The sequence below is a fragment of the Heterodontus francisci genome, chromosome 16 (genome assembly GCF_036365525.1).
Source record: "Heterodontus francisci isolate sHetFra1 chromosome 16, sHetFra1.hap1, whole genome shotgun sequence".
Taxonomy (NCBI): Eukaryota; Metazoa; Chordata; class Chondrichthyes; order Heterodontiformes; family Heterodontidae; genus Heterodontus; species Heterodontus francisci.
Window position 1 is genome coordinate 74,966,981 of NC_090386.1, and position 16,585 is coordinate 74,983,565.

The window sequence follows — 16,585 nt, forward strand, 5'->3', positions numbered from 1 at the left end:
CACTGAAACAGGCCCTTCGGCCTACCGAGTCTGTGCCGACCATCAACCACCCATTTATACTAATCCTACATTAATCCCATATTCCCTACCACCTACCTACACGAGGGGCAATTTACAATGGCCAATTTACCTATCAACCTGCAAGTCTTTGGTGGTGGGAAGAAACCAGAGGACCCGGCGGAGACCCATACGGTCACAGGGAGAACTTGCAAACTCCACACAGGCAGTACCCAGAACCGAACCCAGGTCACTGGAGCTGTGAGGCTGCGGTGCTAACCACTGTGCCACTCATGGTAATACAGACGTTAATTTCAATTTTCGCTCACAGCAAGGATAATTACAGATGGGGAAGACCATTCAGCTCTTCTAACTCAAACTTCCACTGAATCATACAATTTCCTATTACAGCAGCCAAACTCTTGAACAACTCCAGAGCTTTTGCCTCCATTAGCCTACCCTGAAGACCAATTGAGATATTAGTCACTCTTTAAATAAAAAGGCACTTCCTGACATCAGTCCTGAAATTGCCATTTACCAATTATGTCTCTACGTCCCTTTGTCCTGCAGTTATGTTTAATGAGAATTAACCTTGTCTATTCCATTTCATATTTTATAAGCCTGAATAAATCCCATCATCTGTCTCCTTCCAAGGCTGAACAGCCCAAGTTTTTCTAACCTTTCATCATAACACATTCTAACCATAGAATCATAGAATGGTTACAGCAGCAAAGGGAGCCATTTGACCCATCGTGAACATGCCTCCTCTGCAACAGCAACTTACCTCGTCCCACTTGCCTGCCTTTTCCTCATAGCCCTGCAAAATTTTTATCTTCAGGCAATTATCCAATTCTCTTTTGAAAGCCTCAATTGAATCTAACTCCAGCACACTCTCAGGGAGTGCATTCCAGATCCTAACCAATCACTGCATAAAAATGTTTTTCCTCATGTCGCCCTTAGTTCTTCTGCCAATCAGCTTAAATTGGTGCCCTCTGGCTCTCGATCTTTCTGCCAACAGGAATAGTTTCTCCCTATCCACTCCATTCAGATTCCTCATGATTTTGAACACCGCTATCGAATCTCCTCTTCTCCAAGAAGAACAGCCCCAGATTCTCCAACCTATCCAAGTAACTCAAGTTGCTCATCCCTGGAACCATTCCCAAGAATCTTTTCTGCACCCTCTCTAACACCTTCACATTTCTCCTAAAGTGTGTGCCCAGAAATGGATACAATACACCAGTTGAGACCAAACCAGTGTTTTATAAAGGTTTAGTTTAGTTTAGAGATACAGCACTGAAACAGGCCCTTTGGCCCACCGAGTCTGTGCCGAACATCAACCACTATCAACCCATTTATACTCATCCTACACTAATCCCATATTCCTACCACATCCCCATCTGTCCCTATATTTCCCTACCTATACTAGGGGCAATTTATAATGGCCAATTAACCTATCAACCTGCAAGTCTTTGGCATGTGGGAGGAAACCGGAGCACCCGGAGGAAACCCACGCAGACACAGGGAGAACTTGCAAACTCCACACAGGCAGTACCCAGAATTGAACCCAGGTCGCTGGAGCTGTGAGGCTGTGGTGCTAATCACTGCGCCACTGTGCCGCCCCATCATAACTGCCTTACTTTTGTACTCTATGTCCCTATTTATAAAGCCCAGGATCCCGTATGTTTTATTAACTATTTTCTCAACCTGCCCTGCCACCTTCAATGAATTGTGCCTCTGCTCCTGCGCCCCTTTAGAATTGCACCTTTTAATTTATATTGCCTCTCATTGTTCTTCCTACCAAAATGAATAATTTCACACTTCTCTACATTAAATATCATCCATCCATTGTCCATCCATTCCACCAGCCTGTCTATGTCCTTTTGAAGTTTATCACTATCCTCCTTGGAAGTTCATTTTGCATTCAAGTTTTGTGTCATCCACAAATTTTTAAATTGTGCCCTGTACACCCAAGTCTAAGTCATTGATAGATATCAAGAAAAGCAGGGGCCATAAGAACATAAAAAATAGGAGCAGGTGTACACCATACAGCCTGTCGAGTCTGCTCCACCATTCAATACGATCATGCCTGATCTCGGCTTTAACTCCACTTTCCTGTCTGCTCCTCATATCCCTTGATTCCCTGACAGATCAAAACAGGTTGATGGTCGGCACAGACTCGGTGGGCCGAAGGGCCTGTTTCAGTGCTGTATCTCTAAACTAAAACTAAACCTGTCTATCCCAGCCTTAAATATATTCAATGATGGAGCATCCACAACTCTCTGGGGGAGAGAATGCCAAAGATTCACAACCCTCTAAGTGAAGAAATTTTCCTCACATCAGTCCTAAATGATCGTCCCCTGTCCTGAGACTGTGCCCCCACATTCTAGATTCTCCAGTCAGGGGAAACAACCTCTCAATGTCCACCCTGTCGAGCTCCTTCAGGATTGTGTATGATTCAACAAGATCACCTCTCATTCTTCTAAATTCCAGAGAATATAGACCCACTTTACTGAGCCTCTCATCATAGGACAACCTTCTCTTCTCAAGGACCAATCTAGTGAACCTTCACTGTACCACCTCCAAGGCAAGTATAATCTTCCTTAAATATGGAGACCAGATGTGCACACAGTATTCCAGGTGTGGGATCACAAAAGCCCTGTATAATTGTAGAAAGACTTCTTTAACCCTGCACTCTAATCCCCTTGCAATAAAGGCAAACATGCCATTTTCCTTCCAAATGCTTGCTGTACCTGCATGCTAACTTTGTGTGTTCCTTGTAAGAGTACACCCTCTGAACATCAATATTTACCAGTTTCACACCTTTTAAAAAATATTCTGTTTTTCCTACCACCAAAGTGAACAACTTCACACTTCCCCACATCATACTCCACTTTGTTCCCCACTCACTTAACCTGTCTATGTCTCTTTGCAGCCTCTTTGTGTCCTCCTCACAGCTTGCATTCCCACTTGCTTTGTATCATCAGCCAACTTAGATACATTACTCTATCTCTTTGCCTAAGTCATTAATATAGATTATAAATAGCTGAGGCTCCGGCACTGATCCTTTCAGCACTCCACTAGTCACAGCCTGCCGACTTGAAATTGCCCCGTTTATGCCTACTCTCTGCTTCCTGTCCATTAACTAATCCTCTATTCGTGCTGATATACTACCCCAACTCCATAAGCCCTTATCGTGCATATTAACCTTTTGTGTGACACCTTATCAAATGCCTTTTGGAAATCCAAGTATACTACATATATTGCTTCCCCTTTATCTACATTACTAGTTACCTCCTCAAAAAACTCAAATAAGTTTGTTAAACATGATATCCCTTTCGTAAAACCATGGCCATAATTTTACGGCCCCCAAATGAGTGGGCTGGTGTCGGAGGGGGGAAGCAGGGGGGGCGTAAAATTATGTGAGGCAGGGGGGTCATTCCCGACACCCTCCCGCCCCCGCTGCAATTTTACGCGGGTCGGTGGCGGAAAGAAACAATCTGCCCACCCCAGGCCAATCAAGGCCCTTAAGTAGCCAATTAACTGGTACTTAGGGGCCTTCTCCTGCCGCCGTGGGTATTTCAGCCTCGGCGGGCAGACGGCAAAGGCCTCAAGAACTCCACCTGATAAAACCAGGCGACCTTCTTGTGGGCTGGAGGGGGGGGCTCCTAATCAGGCACCCTGTGCCTCACAGAGGGCCACTGCTGAAGCCCCAACTGCCCCAAAAGCACAACGACCCCCGGCTGATTGTCCCCAGCGAGGCCCCAAAAACATACCGTAGTTCTGGGGCTGTCCTTCCTCTTGCTAATGTCGGTGGGTGTCGTCTCAGCAGTGGCCACCACTCCTGGTGGCGCTGCTGTGAATAAGAACTGCCGGCCCGCTGATTGGCCGGCAGCTCCATTAGGCGTGACTTCCCACCCAAGGCCAATTATGGGCCTGGGAATGAAAAATCCCAGCCTGGCTCACCAGGCCCGGCGGAGGCGGGCTCACCACCAACTTTTCAGCTGGTGTGCCCATGTTGATTTTGTCTGATCATACTATGATTTTCTAATCCATTGTTAAGACTTCCTTAATAATAGATTCCAACACTTTCCCGATGACTGATGTCAGGCTAACTGGCCTGTATTTCCTGTTTTCTCTCCCACTCCTTTCTTCAATAACATTGTTACATTTGTTAACTTCCAATCCACTGGGACTGTTCTAGAATCTAGGGATAAAAACAGAAAATGCTGGAAACACTTAGCTGGTCTGGCAGCATCTGTGGAGCGAGAAGCAGAGTTAACGTTTCAGGTCTGAGACCTTTCTTTTTTTTTTAGAGATACAGCACTGAAACAGGCCCTTCGGCCCACCGAGTCTGTGCCGAACATCAAACACCCATTTATACTAATCCTACACTAATCCCGTATTCCTACCTAATATCCCCACCTGTCCCTATATTTCCCTACCACCTACCTGTACTAGTGACAATTTATAATGGCCAATTTACCTATTAACCTGCAAGTCTTTTGGCTTGTGGGAGGAAACCGGAGCACCCGGAGAAAACCCACGCAGACACAGGGAGAACTTGCAAACTCCACACAGGCAGTACCCGGAATCGAACCCGGGTCCCTGGAGCTGTGAGGCTGCGGTGCTAACCACTGGCAAAGGTTAACACTGCTTCTCTCTCCACAGAAGCTACCAGACCTGCTGAGTATTTCCAGAATTTTCTGTTTTTTTGTTCAGATTTCCATCATCCTCAGTGTTTTGCTTTTATTCTGGAATCGAGGGAATTTTGGAAAATCATAACCCTGTTTAGATCAGCTTAATTCAGAAAACAGGTTTACCTGTCAAAATAACAGTGAGGCTAATGGCGCACGGCATTATTTCAGTGGAAATGGTACAGCAGCTTCAAGGACAGGACAGATATGTGGTTAAACTCAAAAATCCAAAAGGTACTGTCTAAATTACACTGCTTTGTCATTAGCTTCGCGAAAATGACATCTTGCTGCCTGCCTCACAATTGAAATGCACTAAATGGCATGAAGTCATTGTAGCTGCACAGTAGATATGAACTAAACTTGCCACAGAAAGTTAGGTCTTGTCCATTTAAAAACATCCTCTTCATGGCATGATAAATATTAATTACTGTCATTCAACATTTCCGCCACTGAAAATTAACTTATAAATGTGGAGTCACATTCCTTCAAGTTTTAGATGTTGTAAGAGATTTAAAAAATGTCAATATTAAAATTAAGATTTTTTTTTAACTTTTCCTTTCTTTCTCTGTTTTCCTCTTAATCCAAATTTTCTTTCCCTTTATTTTTCATTCTGTATCTGATTTGACAATGAGTTCATCTACACTAATTAAAATGTCCTTCTCAGTCTTTGTGCTAGATCTGCCAATCTCACAAGGAGGCTGATTTAACAAGAAGTTCAGTATTCTTTCAGATGGCATTAGTCATGATCTAAGATCACCTAACAAGGAGGACCCTAAGAATGCTGTCATCATCCAGCCATCAGCAAAGACATTCCGATCCAGGCCTACTTCACCAACCCGTCTCAAATCCAGAAAGTTACTTTAGACCATCACTGAAGCATTTCAGCGATTTCCCTTCAGCTTTGATGACTGATGGTGCAATGCTTGAAAGAATTGTAACATACCAAATGGATTCCTCATAGAGGACCCACAGTACGCCTCAAAAGCTGCCATGATAGTTCTGCCACCTTCTCCATTGATGGAAGATTAAAGCATCCCTGCCATGCAACTGCAGTGTTCCTAATCAGACGCTGGAGTACATCATCAAACACTGCCGTCAAAGAAAATTCACAGACAGCCTACAAGATATCCATGCTGTTACAGTGGAAGCTTTGATTTGGATATCTGACTTAGAAATTTGATTAGCTTTTGCTACTACCATATGAAAGAAGCAAACAAAATTATTGTGCTGTTAATTTCACAATCTTTCAATCTGATTGGTTAAGGAGATACATAGTTGCTTGCCTTGTTCAGTCAGCTTCTAGATGACTGGTTTCCCTCGCTGCACCATTATCAGCAACTTGCACAACAAAAACATTTAAAAATCTAAATGTGCATGGGCAAGTCTAACAAACAACAGATGCCATTAAATGCCCTGCTACTACAAAATCTGGCCCAATCTACCAATCGACAGCAGACCATGCTGTAAATAAATTCGCGTTTGTATGGAAAGATATAGGAATATAAAGCATTTAAACATGAGATGTTTTTGTATATGATCTAAACGTTCTTTCACAAAAAAAACTCCATACGAAGGCCAAATAAAATAGACCCTGAAGCCCTCATAAACAAGCAGCTTTAAAGCTTTATACACGTAAACATGACGACAGTGATCCCTGAAATTTGTTTACTTAACCCAGTTTCATACAACAATAAATAAAGTTTTTAAATTGTTTAAATGATACTATAATCTGTACTAAAAACAATGAATGACAAAAAGCAGACCCAAGTTTCTGGCTTCACCTTCCCAAATTATATTAGGTATAAAATTGCAAAGTTACATTTTAAAATGCACAAAGGAAAATGATACCTTTGGGGAAAATTCCATGGCAGGGAATTCGCATATAATTTTGGTCTTGGGATACTGGAGTAAGTTTTTGAAATGACGTTGGTTTTCTTATCGTTCTCCATCTGTAACTGGCGAGTTCTTTTTTACAGCGTCCTAAAACGTTACACATAACCTAAAGAGGAACCTCAATAAAGCAGACGATCGTACACAACAGCTCCTTTTCTAGGGACTAATGAACTTAGAAGGAATGTAGCCCAACCTACGAGAGTAAAAGCAGCCTACGGCCGGACAATAGTCAACACTCCACCCCCTCGCTCATGCACGCACCTCAATGAAAATATAATAAACCATTTTACCATCTGTTTAACCGTGCTGTATACATTTGCGCGTTTCTTCTAACAAAAAAAAATCAGGCATTTCATATTATTGCCTCCCAGTTTTTACCGACACCATTTTTCGCACTGCGATACAATATTAATTTTTAAAAGTCAGGAAGTGCTGCTTTGAAAAAAAGTATTACAACAATGTATTGACGTGAAGGATAAGTTGAACATGTTTTGCTTCATTCTTTTGCAAGATTTAATCACAATACAGATCGTTGGCAAGCTAATGTGAAATTTTTGGTTATCGCTCCAATAATTTCATAAGCCCCCGAGGCATGCAAATGATCCAATGAAGTTGCGAAAGAAAAGGAAGTTTTAAAAAAAAAATCACCCTCTGTCAAATCCATAGACATTGTGGCGCAAAATCTCTTCCTATCTGAAGATGTATAATTAGAAATCCAATTAATATTCTTTATGCTGTATGAAAGTATGAGAGGCTGATTCAGCTCATCCTCAATGTCATTTGTGTAAAGAAAAGTGAGCTGGAGCACTGGACCTATCATACCACAAGAAAAATACTCGAGTAGAAAAATCCAGTGATTACTCTGGTATTACAAGATCTCTGCATTGTGAGAACAAAAATATGAAGCATTATTTAATTCTTTGAAAACCAAAGTTATGTGCCAGTTTATGAAATTTGACAACACAGTTTTTCTCCTTTTCCCACTTTCCCTCTCCCATTCCTCCATCCTTCATGATATTGGCACATTGTTAAAGTACAATTCCAAAGAAGCCAGCACAATTTGGTACCTATGCAGCTATTATTCATTTGTCAGCCTAGAAATTATGTGCCAGTAGATTATTTGACTACAGAGACCCTCACAGCAGAGTGTAGCTCGAACCCACTGCCTTCTTGTAAGATTCTTACAGCAGCATTCCACAAATACTGCAAGTACTGGTGCTTTTAAGATACAAAATGTATTAGTTAAATTGGGAAGGGAGCACATCACATTGGCCGCTGAACATACTGTGCCAAGAAATTGTAGAATAAACTTAAAGTTAAATGTTGAATTTGAGGAAATATTTATGCTATCCACAGGAGGTGAGAAACTTGAGGGAAAAACTGGAAGACAGATCACCATCAAGCTGCAGTCACACATCTCAAAGCAGATGATTATAGAGCAGATTAGGGGAATATAAGATGAAAGAAAATACTACAAATCTGAAATAAAAAACAAAAGTGCTGGAAATACTCAGCAGGTCCAGCAGCATCTGTGGGGAGAAACAGAGTTAACCTTTGCCATTTCTGATGAAAGGTCTCAGACCCGAAAAGTTAACTCTGTTTCTCTCTCCACAGATGCTACCAGACCTGCTGGGCATTTCCAGCCCTTTTTGTTTTTTATTAGGGGAATATAAGACTTGTGGAGAGGAGGCCAAGGGAGGAGAAAGAAAAAAATGTTTGTCCAATTAAATGTCATTATTTTTATGGTTTCTCTTCCTCTAACCTATCCTCTCCCATTTCTTATTTACTTTCACCTTCCCTTTTCACTCTCCCTGCACTATTCCCTGATCAGGTGCGAAATAGAATCTGTTCTGATGAAGGGCATTGACCTGAAACGTTAACTGTTTGTCTTTCCTCAGATGCTGCCAGACCGGCTGTATATTTCCAGTGCTTTCTGTTTTTATTATCGGCAATCTATTCTCAGGATTCTTCAATTTTAGTTAGACATAAGAAACAACGTAAAGCAAGCCTACTGTTAACAGACAAGGCTGAAGCATTTGCAACCATCTTCAGCCAGAAGTACAAAGTGGATGATCCATCTTGGCTTCCTCCTGAGGTCCCACCATCACAAATGCCAGTCTTCAGCCAATTCGATTGTCCATATGATATCAAGAAAGGGCTGAATGCTCTGGATACAGCTAAGGCTATGGACCCCGACAACATCCCGGCTGTAGTACTGAAGACTTGTGCTCCAGAGCTAGCCACGCCTTTAGCCAAGCTGTTTCAGTGCAGCTGCAACACTGGCATCTACCCGGCAATGTGGAAAATTGCCCAGGTGTGTCCTGCCCACAAAAAGTAGGACAAATCCAACCCAGCCAATTATCGCCCCATCAGTTTACTCTCAATCATCAACAAAGAGATGAAAGGTGTCGTTGACAGAGCTATCAAGCAGCACTGGACCGTGAATCTGCTCATCAAAGTTCAATTTGGATTCTGCCAGGGCCATTTGGCTCCAGACCTCATTGCAGCCTTAGTCCTTTTATTTTATTATTCTTTCATGGGATGTGGGCATCGCTAGCTAGGCCAGCAGTTATTGCCCATTCCTAATTGCCCTTGAGAAGGTGGTGGTGAGCTGCCTTCTTGAACCGCTGCAATCCTTGTGGTGTAGATAAACCCACAGGGTGTTCCAGGATTTTGACCCAGTGACTGTGAAGGAACGGCGATATAGTCCTAAGTCAGGATGGTGTGTGACTTGGAAGGGAACTGCAGGTTGTAGTGTTCCCATGCATCTGCTGACCTTGTCCTTCAAGGTGGTAGAGGTCACAAGTTTGGAAGGGAGGGAGACAGGAAGCAGGAAACCGCAGACCAGTTAGATTAACATCTGTCTCAGGAAAATGTTGGAAGCTATTATTAAAGATGTTATAGCAGGGCATTTAGAAAAATTCAAGGTATTCAGGCAGAGTCAACGTGGTTTTGTGAAAGGAAAATCATGTTTAACCAATTTATTGGAGTTCTTTGAGGGAGTTACATGTGCTGTGGATAAAGGGGAACCAGAAGGCCAATCTAGCCCATTGTCTATTGAGTCTTGTTGGTTGGCAGTGTACATGTAGTATTATCATGTAGTATTAGCAGGGATCAATACATCAAAAAACAAATTGAACACATTTACCCCACATCTTATTTCCTGCTCCCATTTCAGTCAGCCTCTCCCCACCCACTCCAGCCCAACTTTCAGGCCAGATTCCCCCTTCACTCAGTTCCCTGTTGTCCGTTCATGGCTGTACCACTCTCAACCTCAGCCTCAATTTTTCAGCCTGACTTTCTACTCGATCCCTGCCTCCCAGCTATCTCAAACTCCTGCATTTCCCTCCTTTGGCTCTGTTTCTTTTCTAGTTATCTGCAGCAGTGAAGTGGTGTGCAGTTCAGACTGAGTAAGCCAGAGGCTGGAGTTGGCTCTGGAGTGAACACTGAGTTGGGCTGAGGTTGGTCAATAACTGAGTTGGCCTGTAGTTGACATATGGAATAGGTGAGCAATGCCACAGGAGATGCTTGAGAATTAAAATTCCAGAACCTAAAACTACAAATGGGCATTATCAAATTCCTAATGTGGATAAAGGGCAACCAGTGAATGTACTGTACTTAGATTTCCAGAAGGCATCTGATATGGTGCCACAGAAAATAAAAGTTCATGATGTAGGGGTAACATATTGGCATGGATAGAAGATTAGCTAGCTAACAGGAAACAGAGAGTAGACATAAGTGGGTCATTTTCTGGTTGGCAAGATGTAACGAATGGTGTGCCACAGGGACCTGTGCTGGGGCCTCAACTTTTTACAATTTATATCAATGATTTCGATGAAGGGACCGAAGGTATGGTTGCTAAATTTGCTGATGACACAAAGATAGGTAGGAAATATAAAGAAAGTAGGAAGGAACTTAAGCAAGGAGTCAGGAGGGCTAAAAGGGGTCATGAAAAGACATTGGCAAACAGGATTAAGGAGAATCCCAAGGCTTTTTATTTGCAGATAAAGAGCAAGAGAGTAGCCAGGGAAAGGGTTGGCCCACTCAAGGACAGAGGAGGGAATCTATGCATGGAGCCAAAGGAAATGGGCGAGGTACTAAATGAGTACTGGAGCTGTGATGATTGACCTCCAACAACCAAACCATTTTCCTTTCTACTCGGTATGAATCCAACCAGTGGAGAGTTTTCCCTCTGATTCCCATTGCCTTCAATTTTGCTAGGGCTCCTTGACGCCACATTTGGTCAAATGCTGCCATGATGTCAAGGGTAATCACTCCCACTTCATCACAGCTCTTTTGTCCATGTGTGGGAATACTGTGGCAAGTAACACCTCCTGACCCCCCAGTGCCTGTCCACAATCCACAAGGCACGTCAGGAGTCTGAAGGAATATTCACCACTTGCTTGGATGGGTGTAGCTCCAACAACACTCATGATGTTTGACATCATCCAGGACAAAACAGCCGCTTAATTAGCATCATCTTCAACATTCACTCCCTTTATCACCGACGCACAGTGGCAGCAGTGTGCACCATCTGCAAGATGCACTGCAGCAACTCACCAAGGCTCCTTCGACAGCACCTTATATACGAACATGCAAGCATACAAATTAGGAGCAGGTGTAGATTACTCGGCCCTTAGAGCCTGCTCCGCTATTCAATAAGTTCATGGCTGAACTGATTACTCCACATTTCCATCTACCCCCGATAGTCTTCCACCCCCTTTTCAAGAATCTATCTACCTCTGCCTTAAAAATATTCAAAGACTCTGCTTCCACCACATTTTGAGGAAGAGAATTCCAAAGACTCATAACCCTCTGAGAGAAAAAATTTCTCCTCATCTCTGTCTTAAATGTGCGACCCCTTATTTTTAAACAGTGACCCCTAGTTCTAGATTCTCCCACAAGGGGAAACATCCTTTCTCCATCCTCCCTGCCAAGACCCCTCAGGATTTTATATGTTTCTATCAAGTCACTTCTTACTCTTCTAAATTCCAATGGATACAAGCTTAGCCTGTCCAATCTTTCCTCGTAAGACAGCCCGCCCATTCCAGATATTAGTCTACTAAACCTTCTCTGTACTGCCTCTATTGCATTTACATCCTTCCTTAAATAAGGAGACCAGTACTGTGCACAGTACTCCAGATGTGGTCTTACCAATGCCCTGTATAGCTGAAGCATAATCTCCTACTTTTGTACTCAATTCCCCTCGTGATAAATGATAACATTCGATTAGCATTCCTAATTATGTGCTGTACCTGCATTCTAACTTTTTGCGATTCATGCATTAGGACACTCAGATCCCTCTGCATCTCAGACCTCTGCAATCTCTCACCATTTAGATAATATGCATCTTTTTTATTCTTCCTGCTAAAGTGGACAATTTCCCACTTTCCCACATTATACGCCATTTGCCAGGTCTTTGCCCACTCACTTAACCTGTCTATATACCTTTGTAGCCCCCTTATATCCTCTTCACAAGTTACTAACAAAGAACAAAGAACAGTACAGCACAGTAACAGGCCATTCGGCCCTCCAAACCTGCGCCGATCATGATGCCTGTCTAAACTAAAACCTTCTGCACTTCCGGGGTCCGTATCCTTCTATTCCCATCCTATTCATGTATTTGTCAAGACACCCCTTAAACGTCGCTATCGTACCTGCTTCCACCACCTCCCCCGACAGCAAACTTTGCCCCTTGCACCTTAAACGTATGTCCCCTAGTAACTGATTCTTCCACCCTGGGAAAAAGCTTCTGACTAACCACTCTGTCCATGCCACTCATAACTTTGTAAACATCTGTCAGGTCGCCCCTCCACCTCCGTCGTTCCAGTGAAAATAATCTGAGTTTATCCAACCTCTCCTCATAGCTAATACCCTCCGTACCAGGCAACATCCTGGTAAACCTCTTCTGTACCCTGTCCAAAGCCTCCACATCCTGGTAGTGTGGCAACCAGAATTGCACGCAATATTCCAAGTGTGGCCTCACTAAGGTTCTGTACAGCTCAATGGTGACTTTGGGAAAACAGAACTGTGGCAGAATGATTTTTTTTTTACTTTGTTTCCACAGATGAATTTATTTATTTGGTCTATGTCCACAGACAATGATATAAAATGTGCTTGATCAGACTAAAGGAGCACTAGAAACTGAAGAAATGATTACTGAGGGCATCATATCTAAATCTGAAATATTCATTTGTACAATGAAATGATTAGCTTGTAATATTTAAGATTGGTTTCAGATAAATTTAAAGAATGACCAATGAACTTCACATACAACTGTTTATCATGCTTAACATCCAGTGTGTGCACTAGAAGATGGAACTCCTCCCATTTCAAGCAGCCAAAAGCAATTTTAGACTTTCACCCAAAATTGGTGTGAAGTTGACATAGCGGTTGTGCTCCCTACCAGAAAGTTGGCATTGGGGAACCTGAATCATTTGTAGATTTGGCTGCCACTTGGGGAGCTACAGGCACCAAGTGGGTGCCTTGCTGCAGCTCCACAGTTCTGGAGGGAACTGGCCATCTCCCACATAGATCCAGTTGGCAGATTAGGCCTGGGGTGGAGTGGTGGGGGGGAAGATTCCACAAGCTGTTGAGCATCAGCCAGCATTGGCTCACAATATTGTCATGGAGTCATGAAGAACATTATATTTAAGCTACAGAACACTTGATACAGCAGGATGCAGCATTCATGGCACAGGACCTGTCCAATTGTACGTGAAAATTGACTCCGATTTGCATAGTTAGCAGCCTCCCACTGAAAACAGGTGGCAGATTGTTCACCTATTTACACATCTGTGTGAAAATTGTCTCTGCCGACTCTTGAGTATCAATGGAGTGGATGAGATGCTTCCTCTCTCCACCCCATCCCCCCAACTTTTCAATTGCCAGCAGTCTGCTTTTACAGGGGATAAAAGGACTGCAAGCAGTTGATAATCATGTCAGCATTAAGCAGATCAGATACAATACGACCAGATGCAGAGTAAAGTTCCCTCTACTCTGTCTTAACAAAATGCCTCAGGCTCAATCTTAGAAGAGCAGTCCCTACTATACCAATGTGATTTTTTCCCCCTATTTATGCCCTTGTATAGAATGTCCAGGTTGTTCAACCTTGCCCGTCTAAGAGCGAAGTCCAAAGTACGGAAAGTCCTCATCAGAGAACTCCTCTTTGCTGACGATGCTGCTTTAACATCTCACACTGAAGAATGCCTGCAGAGTCTCATCGACAGGTTTGCGTCTGCCTGCAATGAATTTGGCCTAACCATCAGCCTCAAGAAAACGAACATCATGGGGCAGGATGTCAGAAATGCTCCATCCATCAATATTGGCGACCACGCTCTGGAAGTGGTTCAAGAGTTCACCTACCTAGGCTCAACTATCACCAGTAACCTGTCTCTAGATGCAGAAATCAACAAGCGCATGGGTAAGGCTTCCACTGCTATGTCCAGACTGGCCAAGAGAGTGTGGGAAAATGGCGCACTGACACGGAACACAAAAGTCCGAGTGTATCAGGCCTGTGTCCTCAGTACCTTGCTCTACGGCAGCGAGGCCTGGACAACGTATGCCAGCCAAGAGCGACGTCTCAATTCATTCCATCTTCGCTGCCTTCGGAGAATACTTGGCATCAGGTGGCAGGACTATATCTCCAACACAGAAGTCCTTGAAGCGGCCAACACCCCCAGCTTATACACACTACTGAGTCAGCGGCGCTTGAGATGGCTTGGCCATGTGAGCCGCATGGAAGATGGCAGGATCCCCAAAGACACATTGTACAGCGAGCTCGCCACTGGTATCAGACCCACCGGCCGTCCATGTCTCCGTTATAAAGACGTCTGCAAACGCGACATGAAATCGTGTGACATTGATCACAAGTCGTGGGAGTCAGTTGCCAGCATTCGCCAGAGCTGGCGGGCAGCCATAAAGACAGGGCTAAATTGTGGCGAGTCGAAGAGACTTAGTAGTTGGCAGGAAAAAAGACAGAGGCGCAAGGGGAGAGCCAACTGTGCAACAGCCCCAACAAACAAATTTCTCTGCAGCACCTGTGGAAGAGCCTGTCACTCCAGAATTGGCCTTTATAGCCACTCCAGGCGCTGCTTCACAAACCACTGACCACCTCCAGGCGCGTATCCATTGTCTCTCGAGATAAGGAGGCCCAAAAGAAAAAAAAAGAAAGAAAAGAATAGAATGTCCATATATGAACTTCACCAATCACAAATTCGACCCTAATCCTGCATTTGACCTTATTACAATGTTACTCTTTCCCATTCATTTGGATTTTGGAACTAACCAGTTCAGATCCAAGTTCAATAAATTTTGGTTGGTTCTGATTAAATTGAATGGCTAACCAGAAGCTAAGTCACTCATTCCCAGACCCAAATATTTTACCCTTAAAAAGTTAAGCATTGATGATTCACAACCATAAGGGTATTAGCACAGTCATGGACTCTTGAGCTTTAGTATGCTTTTAAATGGATACTCATTTGAAGTTAACTGAACCAAGTCTGCACCTGGGAATGAAAGATAACAATTTATTCCAGTGTATGCTACACACAAATTATTTGGAGATTGTAGTTCCTAAATATTGCCCAAGGCTTGTAGGAGTGAGTGTGTTACCATGCTCAAAGCAAGGTGGAAGAAATATTTGCAATCTATGTGCTAATACTGCATCAATAGAATCTTCAGTTTCAGTGAATGTTTTGAACAATGTGACACTACAGGACAAAGGTCTATCTTGAGAAATTACTCATAACAACATTTTCTGTTTTATTTCAACAGCAGACAGTATGAACTTGGAATACGACTGAATGACCACATACAATTCACAATTTAGTAGAAATGTCCGGGCTTCAGCATAGCTTTAGTTCCAGAAAGCACTATGCAATTAAAATATAAAACAACGAGGAATATAACTGCCATTTTTTAATTTGCCAGGTTTATTATTAACCAGCAGCTTTACAGAAAGAAGTCACATTAAAAAAAGCTATGGTAAAATCTTGTCAATCAATCTTCATCCATCCAGACAATAATAACTGTGATCCAGAAACCAAAACAACAATAATATTATTTAAATCTTTTAACATCTTTGTATCCAAAAGAAATAAATAATCCAGGAATAAATTATTAACAGTTTGTTGTTTAGCAATACTAGGTAACACTTTTCATGGCTACCATTTAATCATAAGAACATTTCTCTGCCCATTTCAGCAAAATTGGGATATTCCGAGAAACTAAACAGAAGCATGGTATTTGTCTGATTTTGTAGGAATATCTCAAATCCATCATATGCCAACAAAATGCTCTCCTCAGTTAAAAACAAATTAGAAAGATAGAAACTTCTTTGCGAAAAAAGACTTAAGGTCCATCTAGTTCGCCTTCTACCAATCTGGTAGTCGAATGATATGATCATGCAGTTGTTGACTAATCATAGCAATCAATCTCTATCAATTTAGTCAACAACAAACCCAATCATGATGCAAGGAAACCCCAGTGGTGAACAGCATTGGGAACCATAGGCATAAAGCCAACTGTTCCTTCCAATCATGTTACATTTACCATGTCTTTGTCTCAAATTACTCATACAGTGTATCCAAAACATTATTTTCTGAAAGAAATCTATCTAATTTGCATTTGACAAATCAACACGAAGTGATTCCACCGTCTCCTTACGGAGTCAATAGATTTCCATAGCTTTACCAATTGGCTCACTGAAATACTGACCTGGATTTTAGCCTGGAGACAAGTTCTGCAGGAGGGTGCTGGTCAGGAAACCTGGAAAAATGGGTTTCCTGAATGTCCTGCAGAATTTAACTTCAGGGCTGCTTGAAATTTATTTACGTGGGGTTTCTGTCCAAAGGCAGCCTGATTGACATTTTGGGGAAGTGAGAGAGATCGTAGACAGGAGGCCCGGTTTGTTTGTTTGTGGAGGGGGTGGCATCCAGATTCCAGATCATTGGGGAGGAGGTGCCCACACTGCGGAGAAGGAGGGAGCGATGGTGGCCGGG

General features: G+C 42.9%; 1 protein-coding gene across 8 annotated transcripts in view; it reads right to left on the reverse strand.

The window, feature by feature from the left end:
• Positions 1–16,585, reverse strand: part of LOC137378205 (rho GTPase-activating protein 18-like) — a 173,679-nt gene that overhangs the window by 87,618 nt on the left and 69,476 nt on the right. For 2 of the 8 annotated variants that reach the window (XM_068048386.1, XM_068048387.1), the window contains exon 1: positions 6,540–6,813. The exons of 3 other annotated variants lie outside the window; for them this stretch is intronic. In XM_068048386.1, the coding sequence (XP_067904487.1) occupies positions 6,540–6,640 (101 nt within the window). In that variant the 5' untranslated portion in view covers positions 6,641–6,813. Of the gene's footprint in view, positions 1–5,634; positions 5,657–6,539; positions 6,815–16,585 lie in introns of those variants that run through there. 3 more of the 8 variants (XM_068048392.1, XM_068048385.1, XM_068048391.1) reach the window with 3 other exon arrangements.